Genomic DNA, 14,928 nt, shown 5'->3' with positions numbered 1-14,928 from the left:
GTAAGACTTTATCTGAGTATCTGTAGTTGCAAAAAAAGGAAAGAAGCTAAGCAAGAGGTACTTTTTTTAATGAAAGTGTGAAACATTAAATTTCAAGATCAAGGGAGGCAGAGTATTTATTGCTCTGGCTGATCTTAAATTGCTTCAGTTGTAAGGTAATTAAGATTGTCAATATACTTATGTTCCCTTTAAAAAGAGCATGGAGGATTTTGTTTCCCTTAAAATATATAAGATTGATTCTATCTAAAAGCAAACAAACTGTGAATAGCTTTTAAACCTTTACCTGAAAAGCACCTCCACTACATATAGATTACATTTTCATTTTATTTTATTTTTTAAACCAGCTGGCTTCTAACTCAATCACTCCAACCTCTACTCCTGTGGCCTTTTGCACTTGATGGAGCATTGAAAACGGGCTTGAAAACCTTTACCCCTTGGTGACTGCAGCAAGAAGAAATTCTTGCTGTCTACCAATGCTGGTGTTCTGATTTTTTTTTTTTAGTTGAAGTAAGCAAAACCTGGGTATGTAGAACTGCAGCACTGGTACTTAAACAATGCAGAAACCTGAAAATCTGTGGGTGGGATTCAGATTAAGTTATTCATACCTAGGTCATGACAAATCCCACTAATTTAAAAGCAACTAAGTCCATAGGTCTTTATGTAGCCTGCAAACAGAAATCAACATGTGCAAAACTTTTCAAAATGCATCTGTAAGCCACATAGACCACTCCCTCTTTTAAATGTGCCAGTGCGCATATTTACGACATGCCTCCTAAGAGCATTTATTTGTAAAGTGCAAGTTCAGAGGACTCAACAATGGTATTTAAATCATCAAGAGTAGCATTACATGGAAGGACTTTCGTATAAGCTGTACTGCGATTTGCACATTCCGATGAACTAGTGTGAGACTGTCAATGAACTCTGCTAAACAACATCTTAGCATACCTTCAAAATGCGAGGAGGGATAGTCCTCAGAAACAATGTGGAATTTCAGAAGCTACCTAGACAGTTGGAATATAAAAAGCAATACCAGGCCACTACCCAAAACTAGGCAGCAGGTTCTTGTTACGAAACAACTGTGAAAGTGACCAAAAATGTTTTCAGTACACACGGTAGCCTGGAAACGGCACTCCTAACTCTAGGAGGTCTGGGATGGAGAGGGTTAAGTGGACTAGCACACCTCATGGCTTCTCAAGCCACAAGAAGCAGCCAGTTTAGTACCCACCTTAAGATGCTTCTCCTATGAGATGTTTTCCCTGGCATCTTTAATCTTCATATTTAACCCTGTTCTAATTCATGCAGTGAGGGCCCATTTCACTTGATACCCCAAGCAGGGCATGGTGACATTACCTTGACACATTGGCATGACTTTAGCAAAAGGGCTCCATGGATGAACTGCACCTGGAGGCAGACACATGTACCGGCACGCCCGGCTGTGCAGGCAAAGTTTCCCTACTGTGACCACTGCATATAATGCAAACAAACACCTTATGCATAGATAAAATCGCTGCTCTAGATTCCAAGTTAGCACACTGATCATGGTGCTAAAAATACAGTGTGCCATTATTTACTTACACACAGAATCCATTTGCGCCACTACATCTGCCGACAACTCCATGGCTAACATAGCATTCAAAGTATCCACTGGTTTAGGATCATTCATTGGTTCCCGACTGGGTTCTTAAGTGGGATTATTTCTTCTGCATGGCAGTTTTTAAAAATGTGAAACTATGGGCAGCTATTAAATTTAGAAAGAAATGGGGGAGGGATCATATATCCGAGTTTCCTTAGGAACAACTTTTGATGGAATTTTAGGTGGCACTCAGAAACAGTCCCAGAAGCATGTCTGACACACCAGCCGCTATGCACCTAACTTAAAACTATTCACTCTTTGTGTTGTACCTGCGAAAATCCAGAAGGGACCTTGTGGAAGTGGGCACTTTCTGATCATGCCACGTAAGGAAATGGAACTGTGTCACGGTTCGAGTCTCATTGGTTTGTAGGTTTTTCAAGTAGAAACTTCTCACAAGGAAATCTTCACACCAGATGTGCTCTGAGACCAGATTTACCTGCCATTGCATGAAAAATATAAAAGTGAATTAAATATGGAATACAGCAAACACACCCACACCCACCCACCCACCCACCCACACACACACACCATGATCTATTAATATCTGACATTTCAAAATATTCTCTTTTGGACAGAAAACATGTGCCTTGTTGGAGTGGGCTTATTTAGGAATAATTCTTATTTTGCTTATTACTTGAGATTTACTTCCTTTTAACTCAAATACATATTTTTGACAATCTGCTCTGATGGGAAAAGTTCTATGAACTTAAATGCCACTTTTCCAAGCAAAAAAAGCCCACGTAAAATAGCCTATACTATTAAACTAGCAATAAACACAATAAAAAACCCAATTATCACAAACAACACAATAACGTGGGTGCTGCCACCAGAGAAGCAAGGAAGAGGAGCTTCTCACAAGAGTCCCATGAAATCTCATGAAACTCTCACAGGATCCCATGGGGCTCTTGTAAGATCTCTCTGGAGCCTAGAAGTCATCACTGTGTGACCCACTGACCCAGGTAAGCAAGGCTTCAGTAGGGGGTTGGGGACACAGATCAAAAACTTTCCGGTTTTGCAACACGCACTGAAATGGGCTAGACTGCCCCTGCTGTTTGGTCACAGAGAAGTAATGTGGCTCGAGTTATTTGAGGAATAGCCGGTTGGTCTTATTAACTTAGAAAAGCGTTTTGTATTTCATGCCTAAACATTTGTGCTGGATGGACCTAGTATTGTCAGTGGTAAGGGATATGCTTTTCATTAAGGCTCTGGAGTCAACCCTAGAGACACCTTGAAGCTTTGGAGAGTACACAATACTAAACTACATGGACCAGTGGTTAGGCACAGCATAGCAGTTTTAAATACAGTGGTACCTTGGTTTGCATACATCTTGGTTTGCATACATTTCGTATTACAAACATGTCAAACCCAGAAGTGTGTGTCCCGGTTTGCAACCTTTTTTTGGATTACAACCCATTTTTTTTGGATTACAAACAATTTTTGGGGGGGAGGCCCTATTGGGAAAGCACGCCTTGGGTTACAACCCGTTTTGGTTTAAAAACGGACCTCTGGAACGCATTATGGTTGTAAACCAAGGTACCATTGTGTGTCCCAATGCAGAATAAGGCCCCTGTGATACCAGAACAGGATTGCTATGCACCGGCATGGTGATTGGTTCATTCCATTTACAAATAGGATTTGATTTAAGCCTATTAATTCTGCTTAAATCCAAAAACTCTTAAGTTGTTTTAATACGATCACCAGTAATTCAACCTAACTTAGGCGAATATATATCTTTGCTTCTTTATCCTTCTTTAACATTAAGCAGAATAAGAGCTGATCCTGCACCAAACAAAGTTCTGAAAGTGAGAGAAACACACACATGTGTTGTAGGAGATGCAGATGGCCCTTCACACCTAGAAGCAGACACAGATAATGCCTAGAGCAGGCATAGGCAACCTTGGCTCCCCAGATGTTTCGGAACTACAACTCCCATGATCCCTAGCTAACAGGGCCAGTGGTCAGGGATCATGGGAGTTGTAGTTCCAAAACATCTGGAGAGCCAAGGTTGCCTATGCCTGGCCTAGAGAAACAGATTCACTATCCATACTTAAGCATGGTTGGTTCAATCAATTTCTGTTCTGCATGTATTCATGCCCCCTTTCTGCACAGATAGGCATTTTAAAAACAAACCATAAATGCAAATTACTAATTTATAGCCTTTATTTTAACACTATGCACACATTTTTTTCCATTTTATCCTAAAATACAGAGTTTAAAATGTATTTTGAGGAGGGTTTTTTTAAAAAGCAAAGAACTGCATTGCAAAATTTGGAGTAGGGTGAAATGCAAAGGATAATGGCATTAGAATCCACACCTCAACATACAGGAGGTGCTATTCGAGTTAAGTTTGCATTTGCAAATAGGTAATTCCTTAAACATCTCTATCCACTGTGACCACTGCTTTCTGACGATTGGAGACACACAAAAAGAGGTCTGCCCTACCAGTCCCCACTGAATTCCTTCTCCCCCCCCCCCGCCAATTGGGTATAATAAACTCTTTCCCCCATGCATGTAGAAGTCAACAACTATGGCTGTTTGGCTCATGCATGGAATCAAGCTGGAATCTGTAGATACAAAGCAGAGTGAGGCTATATTTGTTCAAGAAGTGTTGCCATTAGTCATTGCTTATTCAAAGTATTTCTGTATAGTATAACCTGGCGAGACAATTTTACACACAGGGAACAAATTTTGCTTTAACTGACTTAACATGGCCCTGCAGATGTTGCTTCTATCCAGCCCTGACCATTAGGCATTCTGGCCAGAGCCCATGGGAGTTGAACATCTGGAGGGTTATAGGTTCCCCATATCTGTTTTAATAGAAACAACAGTTGCAGAGGCCCTGCCTGTAACAAAGTAGTGGTCAGGATGGAAACTTTAAAAGGTACCTATTTGGGTCCAGAGGGAAGCCCCACTGATGTATAAATGTATCTGGTTTTCAGCAGCTCATTATTGGTCAATTTGTCGTAATGTACACATTTTTGCAAAGCTAAAATTTAATCCCTAATACATTTTTTTATCTGTTGTTCTCAAGTGAATACAATGAGAAAGATGGTGGAGGTTTACCTCCTATGCACTATCTGTTAGGAATTATGGTTGACATAGATTTCACTCAGGACTTGGCAGCCTATATTATTTACCGGTAGTAAGCTTTTATAGCGGAGTCACAATGCCTGGTCTTATAGCAAGATAGACCAGATTTCTGCAGCCCCCCTCAGTGCATTCTGCTATTTGGGGTGTCGCAGCTATGTACATCTACAGTTCTGAATTGAAAAAAATGCTAAACAAAAAATTAGCTTAATTATCAAAATCATAGGTAGGCCTTTTGAAAGGGTGTGGAGCCTACAGCTGCTGTTAAATATTTATAGGCACAATATTTTCTTATAATGTATACATTTTAATTTCCCCCTTATTTGTATTTTAAACATGTGTGCGCCTGTGTGTGTGTGTGAGTGAGTGTGAGAGAGAGCGCATTCTAATTTTCCAACCTCTTTGGTCATGTATATATTTAGAATCTGCACAGAATTGCTTTCCTGCTAACCATTCTATCAAGATATGCATAGAATTTTCAATGAAGCTGAAATGATTCAAGAACCACAAGATTGCATTTTATGGTAGACCTCAGCTCAGTTTGCAGGTCAAATCCCATTAAGCAATATTTTCCTCTGTATGAAATCAATCCACACACTTACTGTCAGGTTTACAAGCAGATATTTTGTTTAAGTACCTCGTAGATATGGTAGAGGTTTGACCCTTCGTCTGGCCAATAGTGGTAGCACTGTTTGACTCCGTTTTCAGCAAGGGGCGCCAGCATGACAATAACGACACAGCCGTTTTCCCAGACCATCTGCACACAAAGAAAGACACCGTGGCCACACTGTGACTGCCTAATTACTGCATGACATGTATAATTACGGCACTCAGACACACAATCGAAATTTATTCCATTCACAGGAAATGTATTTCATTTTCATTAGACACTTTTTCTCTGCAGCTGCTTCCAAATCTCTGAATAAACTTAGCGTCATATTTTGCATGTTCACATGAAATATTAAAGAATCTCCAAAGAATTCCTCCAAATACTTTTAAAATAAATTCTATGCCTTGCTTTACAATTATCTCCAGTTCTTTTTCACTTTCGCACTCCCAATTTACAGAGGAAACAATAGTGCTTTTCGTAAAAAGTCTGCTGCATCATATTTGGTTGCAGTACGCAAACCCAATATGGATGTGTGCAATTAACAAAATAGCAGCAAAATCTGTCATGCTAAGTCAAAGAGAAATGCTGCTGCTTTTAGATGCCTGTCATGTTAAAAGATAATCAGTTGAGCTGTCATATTAATGCTAGAAAAACAGCAGACAGAAAAACAAAAACCAGTTGCCTTCTGGAGTGGTATTGGTACAATACTTATTCTTCCCTCCCATCCCAAATGAATCATTCTACAATAAGTCAATGAGTCTACTTGGTAGTAAAAATTGACACTACAGGTTTCAGATTTTACTCATAAAAGTTTCAAGAACTACATGTAAAATATAATGCAACCTACCCTCTGGGCTATATTTTCCCAAAATATACAGATATCACCATGAACATATGATAACAAGGAATCTTCAACAGTGGAACTGTTTAATAATGTAGCGTCGCCCCAGAGCAAGCAAACAAGAATCTAAGACACTCTCAATTAAAGGTCCGCTAGATGTTATTCATAGAAGCAACAAAACAAGCTAGGGTAGTATATCTGAGCTGGAAAAAACAGCCTGTAGTTGAACAAAAACCCTCATCTGAATTAATATGGAGCTGCATAATCAAGAAAAGTCTTCATTATTGTGGTGTACATTGATGCTATATTTGCATGCAATTTTCATTGTCTTTTTATTAGCATACAAAATTATCTCATGAAAAGGAAATTGGACTTACTGCAAAGGGTTACGTTTATTTCACAGAAATATTTATAAGCAACTGCATTGAAATGTAAATGGAGTAAACAAGAAAAGGGGGCATTCAGATAAGAAGCACAGGGTTGTTACATTCAATTAAAAGCTTCCTTCTTTGTGGCACAGGGATTTATTTTTACCTTAATTTCATTTGCTTTATTTGCACAACAATGACTCTTTTTTAAAAAAAGGGAAAGGAAAAAAAAAGTCTTCTATACAAATTTTGGATAGCATCAAGACAAAGACAAAGGTATATTGTAATGCTAGGGACTGCTTTTACACATTTTTATTGTAAAACCTCTCTGTCTCTCTGGAAAGAGTAAAACTTTCTATGCTGACCCTGTATTCCCAAAGCGATTTCCTGGTTCCACTGAATTCAGAGAGTATAAATAATCTTGCTACAAATTCTTAACAACGCAAAAATAGTATGTTGGATCTGAAGCAACAAATAACGACTAAGGGTCGTTTTTCTATTTCCTTAGGAGTTTTTTTTTTATTAATTTCAGCAAAACCTTGAATTAAAAGATGCTGCCAATTAGTTCATACATTAGTTCATACAACCCACTCCACAGAATTCTACAGTCAGTCTCTCTTATTTTAACCGTATCTGTACTATAAAAAATAAATAAAAGACACCGCCACCACAAATTGGCCAGGCTAGCTTGTGCTTCTATCATACTGTATAACGATTTAATGTGCCTTTAGAAGGTACAGAAGCTCAATGAAGCCATTACGAAAATGAGGAGAAACACGGTTTTTATGAGTGCAATAAAAACACAATGATCTAGGTCATAAACTAATCATCCAGCAGTTGCTTGTGCCACCCAAGTGTAACATTATGAAAGCCCACTCATTTAGAGAGAGGGAGAGAGGCATCCCTTTCCATGGGCTTAAAAAAAGAAAGAAAGAAAAAACATAGGGAGAGCAGCATTTCATTACAGAGGAACTTACTCAAATCTCTGAAAATTTCCTTAAGCATAAATCCAAATGAAAGTTAATTTCAACAAACAATTTCAAAGTTACTCTAGGGTACCATATTTCTTTCCAAGTCATGTTATGAGGTACATGACACCCAACGCTATCAGCGCCACAACTGAATTCCAACAATGGAATTCTAGGATATTGCAGTCATATTTAACACTTTGATGTCTATACTATTTCCTCATTAACCCCACCTCCCCAGCATTTTCTCCTATCCTTTCCCCTAAGCTATTATTTTATTAGCAATATAATTGATGTTGGAAAAAATACAATTTAGTCTTAGTCTTCTAATAATATTCTGGCATTTATTTTATTTATTAATTAGCTTATATACCATTCTAGCATGTTGCTCCTTGAGAAGTTCCCAATGTATATAGAAACACTATCATCACTTTGACATCTGCTTCCTGAATCAAATGCGTCAAAATAAGGCCATTCTGTGGTGCCCTCATTCTTATGTAAGAATATATGTTCAAAGGACCAAGTGGAACATTTGTAATGGCTGACCAGGTAGACTAACTGCTACAAATTAACTAAAGATGGATATCTAATATAATGTGCTGCTAAACATCTGCATTAAACGTTCTTTGTATTCATCTCGCATTCCCATCTCCTACTCCAAACGTAGAAGAACCTCCCTCAACTCCCTTTTAAAATGAATCCAATCCAGGCACACAGCAATATGTCACCTAACTCTTCTGGGATCACTTGTTCAAAATCTTGCTGTATATATCAGGCACCCCCAAACTTTGGCCCCTCCAGATGTTTTGGACTACAATTCCCATCTTCCCCGACCACTGGTCCTGTTAGCTTGGGATCATGGGAGTTGTAGGCGAAAACATCTGGAGGGCCGCAGTTTGGGGATGCCTGGTATATATGGAAAGCCAACAGATGTCGCTGGATTCCACCTGTGGGCTTCAGTTCTGAATGGGTTTGTGCTTACATGCAGGTTGCGACATGACAAACATTCAATCTTTATCTAGCTTCATGCCCACAACCCGGAGCCAGCACTTCTTTATTACCAAAGGAGACCTGGATCCTGACAATGGGCAGATGCCTAGTTTGGATCATTCTGGGAAGCAACCACTGAACAGGGAAAGTGGTGGAAGCCCAAGGGACCGAGAAACCTCCATCCCTACTGCTAAAAGTTCTCTTGCTCATGCCCTCAGACAGATGCTTCCCCCAACACGTTCTGCAGCTATGCAGATCCGCCTTTACAATTACACGAGTCTGAGAGGCAGCAGGAGACTTGATAGTACCCCGTGAAGTTCATACCAAACACAAAATGCAAACTTTGTCATTAGAACAGAGCTCTCCAGGAGGCAGGACTTAGGAGACATCACTCTGAAGGGCTACTTCCCTCCTCAGTAGCCTCCATAAAGGTTTCCCTGAAGCACCCTAGCTTTGCTTACTCAGCACCTTTTTTGCCATCTGGTTGACTTCATTGTTTTTACCCTGGTGCCTAAATAATTGCAAAGCTGATCCTGGGCAAAGTTTCCGGAGCAGAAAGTTCTACAGGTGGGACACTATAGCTGCACCCAATTGAAGACCTCAGCAGATGAAGTGGGCGTCTAGGAGGGTTGAAATCAAGGAGGGGTTCCTCTAGATTCCTGTGCAGTCCTAAGTAACTTGGCACCCAGGTAAGGACTTGCATCTTGAACTGGTCTTGTAAACTGGCAGCCTATGAAGCTCTTTCAAAACTAGCAAGACAGGTTCCCACAAAGGTGCCCCAGTTCAAATTCAACATTAAAAAAATCTTAGGGAACACTGAAAATAGTAAGATATGGGATATGTTCAGCTCATGGTTGTTGCTTTCCATGGGACTGAAAAGCAACATCAGGATTAGCCCGTAAATTACAAGTTTACTCACAACTACGTTTCCTAACTCAGGCCAACCAGATATCGTAATTTCAATTTTATGGACATTGGCTATTAAAGTATTGCAGAGAAATAAGGAAAAGAGCACTGGTTTGACTATGAAAATCAGGGTTTAACAAGCACTAATCTAATACAACACTAAGTAAAACCCCACTGATATACAGGTACAGGTTGTATTTTGGTTCCCCCATAAACTTCCCTTCTTGTCCAACCCATTCACAATTGCAAGGCTGATCTACTCCAGAGTTCTGCTATTACTGTGGGCTTCAAGATAGCCTTGAATTCATAATCAGAACAGGGGATCATGGAAAAATGGGTTCCATCAACCTGCATAAGTGCTACCGTACCTGGATATCATGGGCCTTCAAATGACACCTCTTTGATGTGGAGCAACTTGGTTTTTGGGGTGTTAAGTATTCCTTATTTTGCAATCAGAATCCACCCCACTTCCACCCTCCCCCCTTGAGTGAATTCAAAGTTTTCTACCTTGGGAAAATCTGAAAACTAAAAGCAAATTTGCTGCCACCTTGTAGGCTGCTGTTGTTTGTTTTCTCTTCAGTTAAGGTGGTGCCAGAAAGATCTTTGCAATGGAGGCGTGGGTGGGTGCAATCCAGAGCTTGCTTGCTTGCTTGTTTGCAAAGTGAAAGGAAAAAGAGGACCTTTTTTCTGCTTCCACACTTCCAGCTACACACTGAAGACTGGGGAAGGGACCCAAGTAAGACTATTATGGGGTGGGGGAGGTGAACTATGGCATTGTTTTTGACAAAGGGTGCTGATTTGTGTTTGGCCCACCTTAAATCTTTTTAAACCTTGCAAGTGTGTTGGAATTCTGAAATTCCAACAAGCAGCAGTTTTGAATATCTTAAGACGAACAGGAGCAGCGCTGAATCCCTTGTTTGGTTCATGAAACAGTGGGCAGGATTTGGGATCCTGCTCTTGTGTGAACCTCCCCCTAGTCTGAAACACATATAGGAACTTGCAGATATTCTGGGCACCTGGTATTCAACCAACGTTTACTCAAAGTAGACCCACTGAAATTAATGGACCTAAGTGAGGCATATTCACTAATTTCAATGGATTTTCTCTGAGTAAAACTTAGGTGAATATGACCCTCTTCTCTTACGTTCTTTTTTTCTTAAGCCCCCAACTCAGTTAAGGATTTAATGGGGGAAAGCTTATACAGTATAACATGAAATGCTAAACTTTAAAAAGCACCTATTTGTTGTCCGGAGGGAAGCCCTACTGATGTATAAAAGTATCTGGTTTCCAGCAGCTCTATGCTTGCATTATTACAAAGTACTTGAAAAATTAGAAAATTGCATTAGTGGCAAGCAAACAACATTTTCCAACCCTGTGCACATGTTGTTAGATAGGAATAAGGCCCCATCTGGATCTTAGCACACTTTATACCTTGCTTCCCTAAACCTCCTGGTAGGAATTGAGTGACTGCTACTTTTCCTTGGGGTTTCCATGATGTTCTCTTCTCAGCAGATCCTAGGTAGGAACCATTTTTCATCTCAGTTCTCCCTCTCCCATCCCAAATTTGACAACCCAATTGTCACCTCAAATTCTGCTGGTATCCATTCTATTCCCCACAGCCCAGGCTTGCTTCAACTTGCCATGCTAAGATTCCACACACAGACTCATTCAGCATAGCTAAAATGGTTTCGTGGTCCTTCAGGAGAACCATTTCGGCCTTTTTGTGATGTGAGGGGTGGGGGCATGTTTCACCCCCAACACGCAGACCCCGCCTGCACGTCTGCGGAGTGTACATTGAACCAAATTCACTTATCCACAAACGAAATTCACCATCATAGCTATACCCAACCCAGTGCAGACCACAGCACCACTGCGTCCAGGTTTAATATTACATTCATGATATTACAACCCTGTATTTTGCTGCAGGCTCACAATACTGTTACACTTAAGATGCAGAACTTCCCAAGTTCAATCCCTGATGATTCCATTAGGACTGGGAATGTTCCATTTGAAACCCTAGATAGCCATGGCCAATCAGGGTAATACTAACTTAGATGCACCAATGGTCTGGCTCAGCATAAAGCACTTCCCTATGTTCCTAAAAGCAGTTCAACAAAGGCTTTTTACCTGCCAGAAGTCTGTGACTGTAGAAGGCAGGGCACCCTGAGCAGCTATATAAGCAGGGTTTCTAGGATCATGGTCCATCTGAAAAAGGAAAAAGCAATTAGACGCAGTGCTCAATAAGAACAGAGAGAGAGAGAAAATTGCCACAAAACAGCAAAAATAGCAATTTTGCAGTGCATTAGTGAACTGATCAACTAGGAGAGCACTTCTCTTGAAAGGAGGAAAAAGTGTGTTATTTCCTTTCCTCAGAATAAGAGTTCCTTTCTCCAGCAGAACAGGATGTGTAGTCTAATACCAAGATGTCACAAGATCAGGGATCTATGTTCTAAATATGTAACGTGAAATCATTTAAGGAGCATTTGCTGACAAAAAAAGCATTTACTTGGGGTTTTCAGTCTCATAGCAACCTACAAGCCACTTCAAAACATTTCTCAATGCAGGGCATTAGGGATGCTGGGCACATTTAAGCATCTCTTCCATTTCTGTCATAGCACTCAAGGGCATCTAGAAACAAGCCAAAATTGAAGAACAAACTCAATCCTGGCCTTTTCTGGTCAGTTTGTTTGTTTAAAAAATGCAGGCTTCTAACCCTCAATAAAAGAAGTTCTGTTTAAAGACCTTAATTATTACATCTATTTCAAAGAGTGACTGAGTAGGGGAAAAAGAGATCCTCAGAAACAAAGCTACCGAGAGTAAATAGGATTAGGTAGTTACAATGAGTGTTTTCAAACAGATGGGTGGGTTTTCTGGTCTTAAATCTTTGGCCCCATTCTCCTGATAAGGACAAGATTGGCTGATGGGAATTTAAACACAAGGAAAACAACAAAAAACCCATTGAGTGTAATCCTTAGAAAGAATTAAAACACACACACACACTCATGAACAAGGCTGACATTATGCTTGCAGTTGCAGGAGCACAAATCTCAATTATTTCAACAAGTACTAAATTGTACTGAGCAGTGGAATCCACCCTCACCCCCCCCAAAAGAAAGTTTTATCAAAATTTTAAGCAATAGCAGATACACCCTGTAACACTCAATATATTAACATTTATAAACACAAGTTAGCCGTTCTAAGGCGAAACCACTTCTTAGGTGGGAGATTCGTGATTGCGTTTTCCAACTTGTTTGGTTTTACTTTTAATGGGGTTGTAGTTGTGTGAGTTTGCTGGCTGTGCTTTTAACACCCACCCCCACTCCCACACCATTTCCCCAATTTAAAAGCCCCCTGTGCTGCTGTTTGTCCCCCGGGGGGGGGATTATAGATGCTTGCCTTGTATTTGTGTTTTCCCTGTGTAACACATAGCAGCATTGGGGGGGGGGGAGTTTGAGAAAATAGTCTGGAATGAAATTCTGGAGCTATTTCCCTAGTGCTGCATTTTCATTTTCATTTTTAAAAATCTGGTGATACAATCACAGATCTCCTAACTGAGGCCTGGATTAATCATTACTTTCAGAAGCTCTCTTTTACCGGTACTTGCGGAGTCGTTCTGCCTACGTGATTGGTATTATGCTTCAGCCAGGAATTTTTGGACCTTGGCTGCAACCAATTCCATGGCATCAACACCACATTTCATATTTTGTGGTCCAGCAGCACAGATTGCATTTTTCTAGTAGAATCATTGGACATCATTTGCAATGGATGAAGTCTGTTGCTTAAGCCGTGGTCTACACTTGCGGTAGTTGGAAGGTAGTTTGGCACCTGCTGGTAATTTGAAGTAGGGTTTCTCTCAATGGCTTGCCAAAAAGCAAGAGCAAAACAACTTCCCCCACCTAAATCAGATGGCCTAAATGAATAACGCTAAACAGGCGCAAACTTTTATGTGTGAGCTTGCTTCAGTTCTAACTTCTAGCACTGAAAAAAATATCACTGGGTCAGAATATTCTGAGACACCCCACAATTTTGCCCCAACTACAAGTCTTTAGCAGATACAAGTCTATCTGGGCTGGTTCTCATGAGTAAAATGGCATGCCTGAAGTGTGCCCGTTCTTGGTCCAACAGACGCTGTTGGGACTCTGGCTCCCATGGCCAATGGTCAGGAATGCCATAAAGATGCACTCCAGCATCATCTCAAGGGCCACAGGTTAACCACCCCTGGTACAGGCAAGCAGCTCATCACCACAAAAGCTCATTACTAAAACCATTTCTGCACTGGATTACTTCAGACTGCTGGCAGCACTTTGCAAGTGTGAAAATGCTTTTCTGCATGCTTCAGGGGAGACGGACCCTTACACATGGAAAACTAGAATGATTAGATTAAGGATAGACTACAACTGGGGTGGCCAACATGGTGCGCTCCAAATCTTGCTGGACTCCAACTCCCAACATCCCTGACTACTGGCCATGCTGGCTGAGACTGATGGGAGCTGTAGTCCAACTACCTCTTGAGGGCACCACATTAGCTGCCCCTGGACTGTAGGCTGGTAGAAATCTTTGCCCTTGTAGGCAAGACATTGTATTACACGGCATTTGTTTGGTTCTACTTGTCCATTCCTTATGCTGACATTTCAAATGGTGCGAACTTTGTGAATGAAAGGGGGGAAAGTGAAGCTGTGTGTATTCACAATGTAAGAGAATAGGCAAGCTGAATCAGTGATGAGGTGAGTGTCATGGAAGAAATACTTCTAAACCCTCCACTATTTGATAAATCAGGAAAGGGCCACTCTTGGCCTTACAGTATAAATCAACTGTTGTCAGAAAGCTGCAGTTTGAGCATTATAGACATCATAATGAGGAAAGACCGGTCAAACGTATCATCAAGTTAACAATAACACAGACATCTGCAATTATTATATTCTGGTGTGCAGAAAGCAGCTATGGAGAAGACACATGCAGGTTAGGATTACTAGTTTGCATAAAGAAATAGCTGGGTCACTTTCAAATTTGCATGTATTATATCACTTCAATGAATGTAAATGTTTAAATTGCCTGTTGTCTACTACTGATGCGGAGCAAAACAAAGAGGAGAAAGGTTATCAGTCTCACTAAAAACTTGAATTGCCTAGCGTGCGTTATGTTCTCAGAGGATATCCAAGATGGCAAAAAAAAGCTTTCTTCTATGCTAATAAATGAATTTACAGACCCCTGCCAAGATTATAAACTAATTGAAAATAAAAATGCATGCCTTTATTAACTTGCACATTTCAAAATTCCCAATGCTAAATATGTTTGGGAGGATCTGGATATTAGCTCACAATTTGCACTCTGTTTAGCTGAAATGCAGAGATCTAAATAGATGCACAGCCTATTAAACTACTTTGGATCTCATGATAATAACATGCACAATGGCAGCAAAAGTGCTGCTGTATACTTAGGTATGTGTGGAAAACTGTCCAGTTTTGTTCCACTTGGTACTGAGGTTTTGAAATTTATAATGGTTGCAAACCCAAAGACCCCTGGAT

General features: G+C 40.4%; 1 protein-coding gene across 1 annotated transcript in view; it reads right to left on the bottom strand.

Annotated features, from left to right (window-relative positions):
* Positions 1-14,928, bottom strand: part of PTPRN2 (protein tyrosine phosphatase receptor type N2) — a 615,253-nt gene that overhangs the window by 27,423 nt on the left and 572,902 nt on the right. The window contains exons 17-19 of the mRNA XM_035129839.3: positions 11,531-11,608; positions 5,358-5,477; positions 1,903-2,069 (exon numbers count right to left, since the gene is read on the bottom strand). Coding sequence (XP_034985730.2) covers positions 1,903-2,069; positions 5,358-5,477; positions 11,531-11,608 — 365 coding nt within the window. The remainder of the gene's footprint in view (positions 1-1,902; positions 2,070-5,357; positions 5,478-11,530; positions 11,609-14,928) is intronic.

This window comes from Zootoca vivipara, chromosome 11, assembly GCF_965207765.1.
Source record: "Zootoca vivipara chromosome 11, rZooViv2.hap1.1, whole genome shotgun sequence".
NCBI classification, from domain to species: Eukaryota; Metazoa; Chordata; class Lepidosauria; order Squamata; family Lacertidae; genus Zootoca; species Zootoca vivipara.
This window is presented reverse-complemented; position numbering and strand designations above follow the sequence as displayed.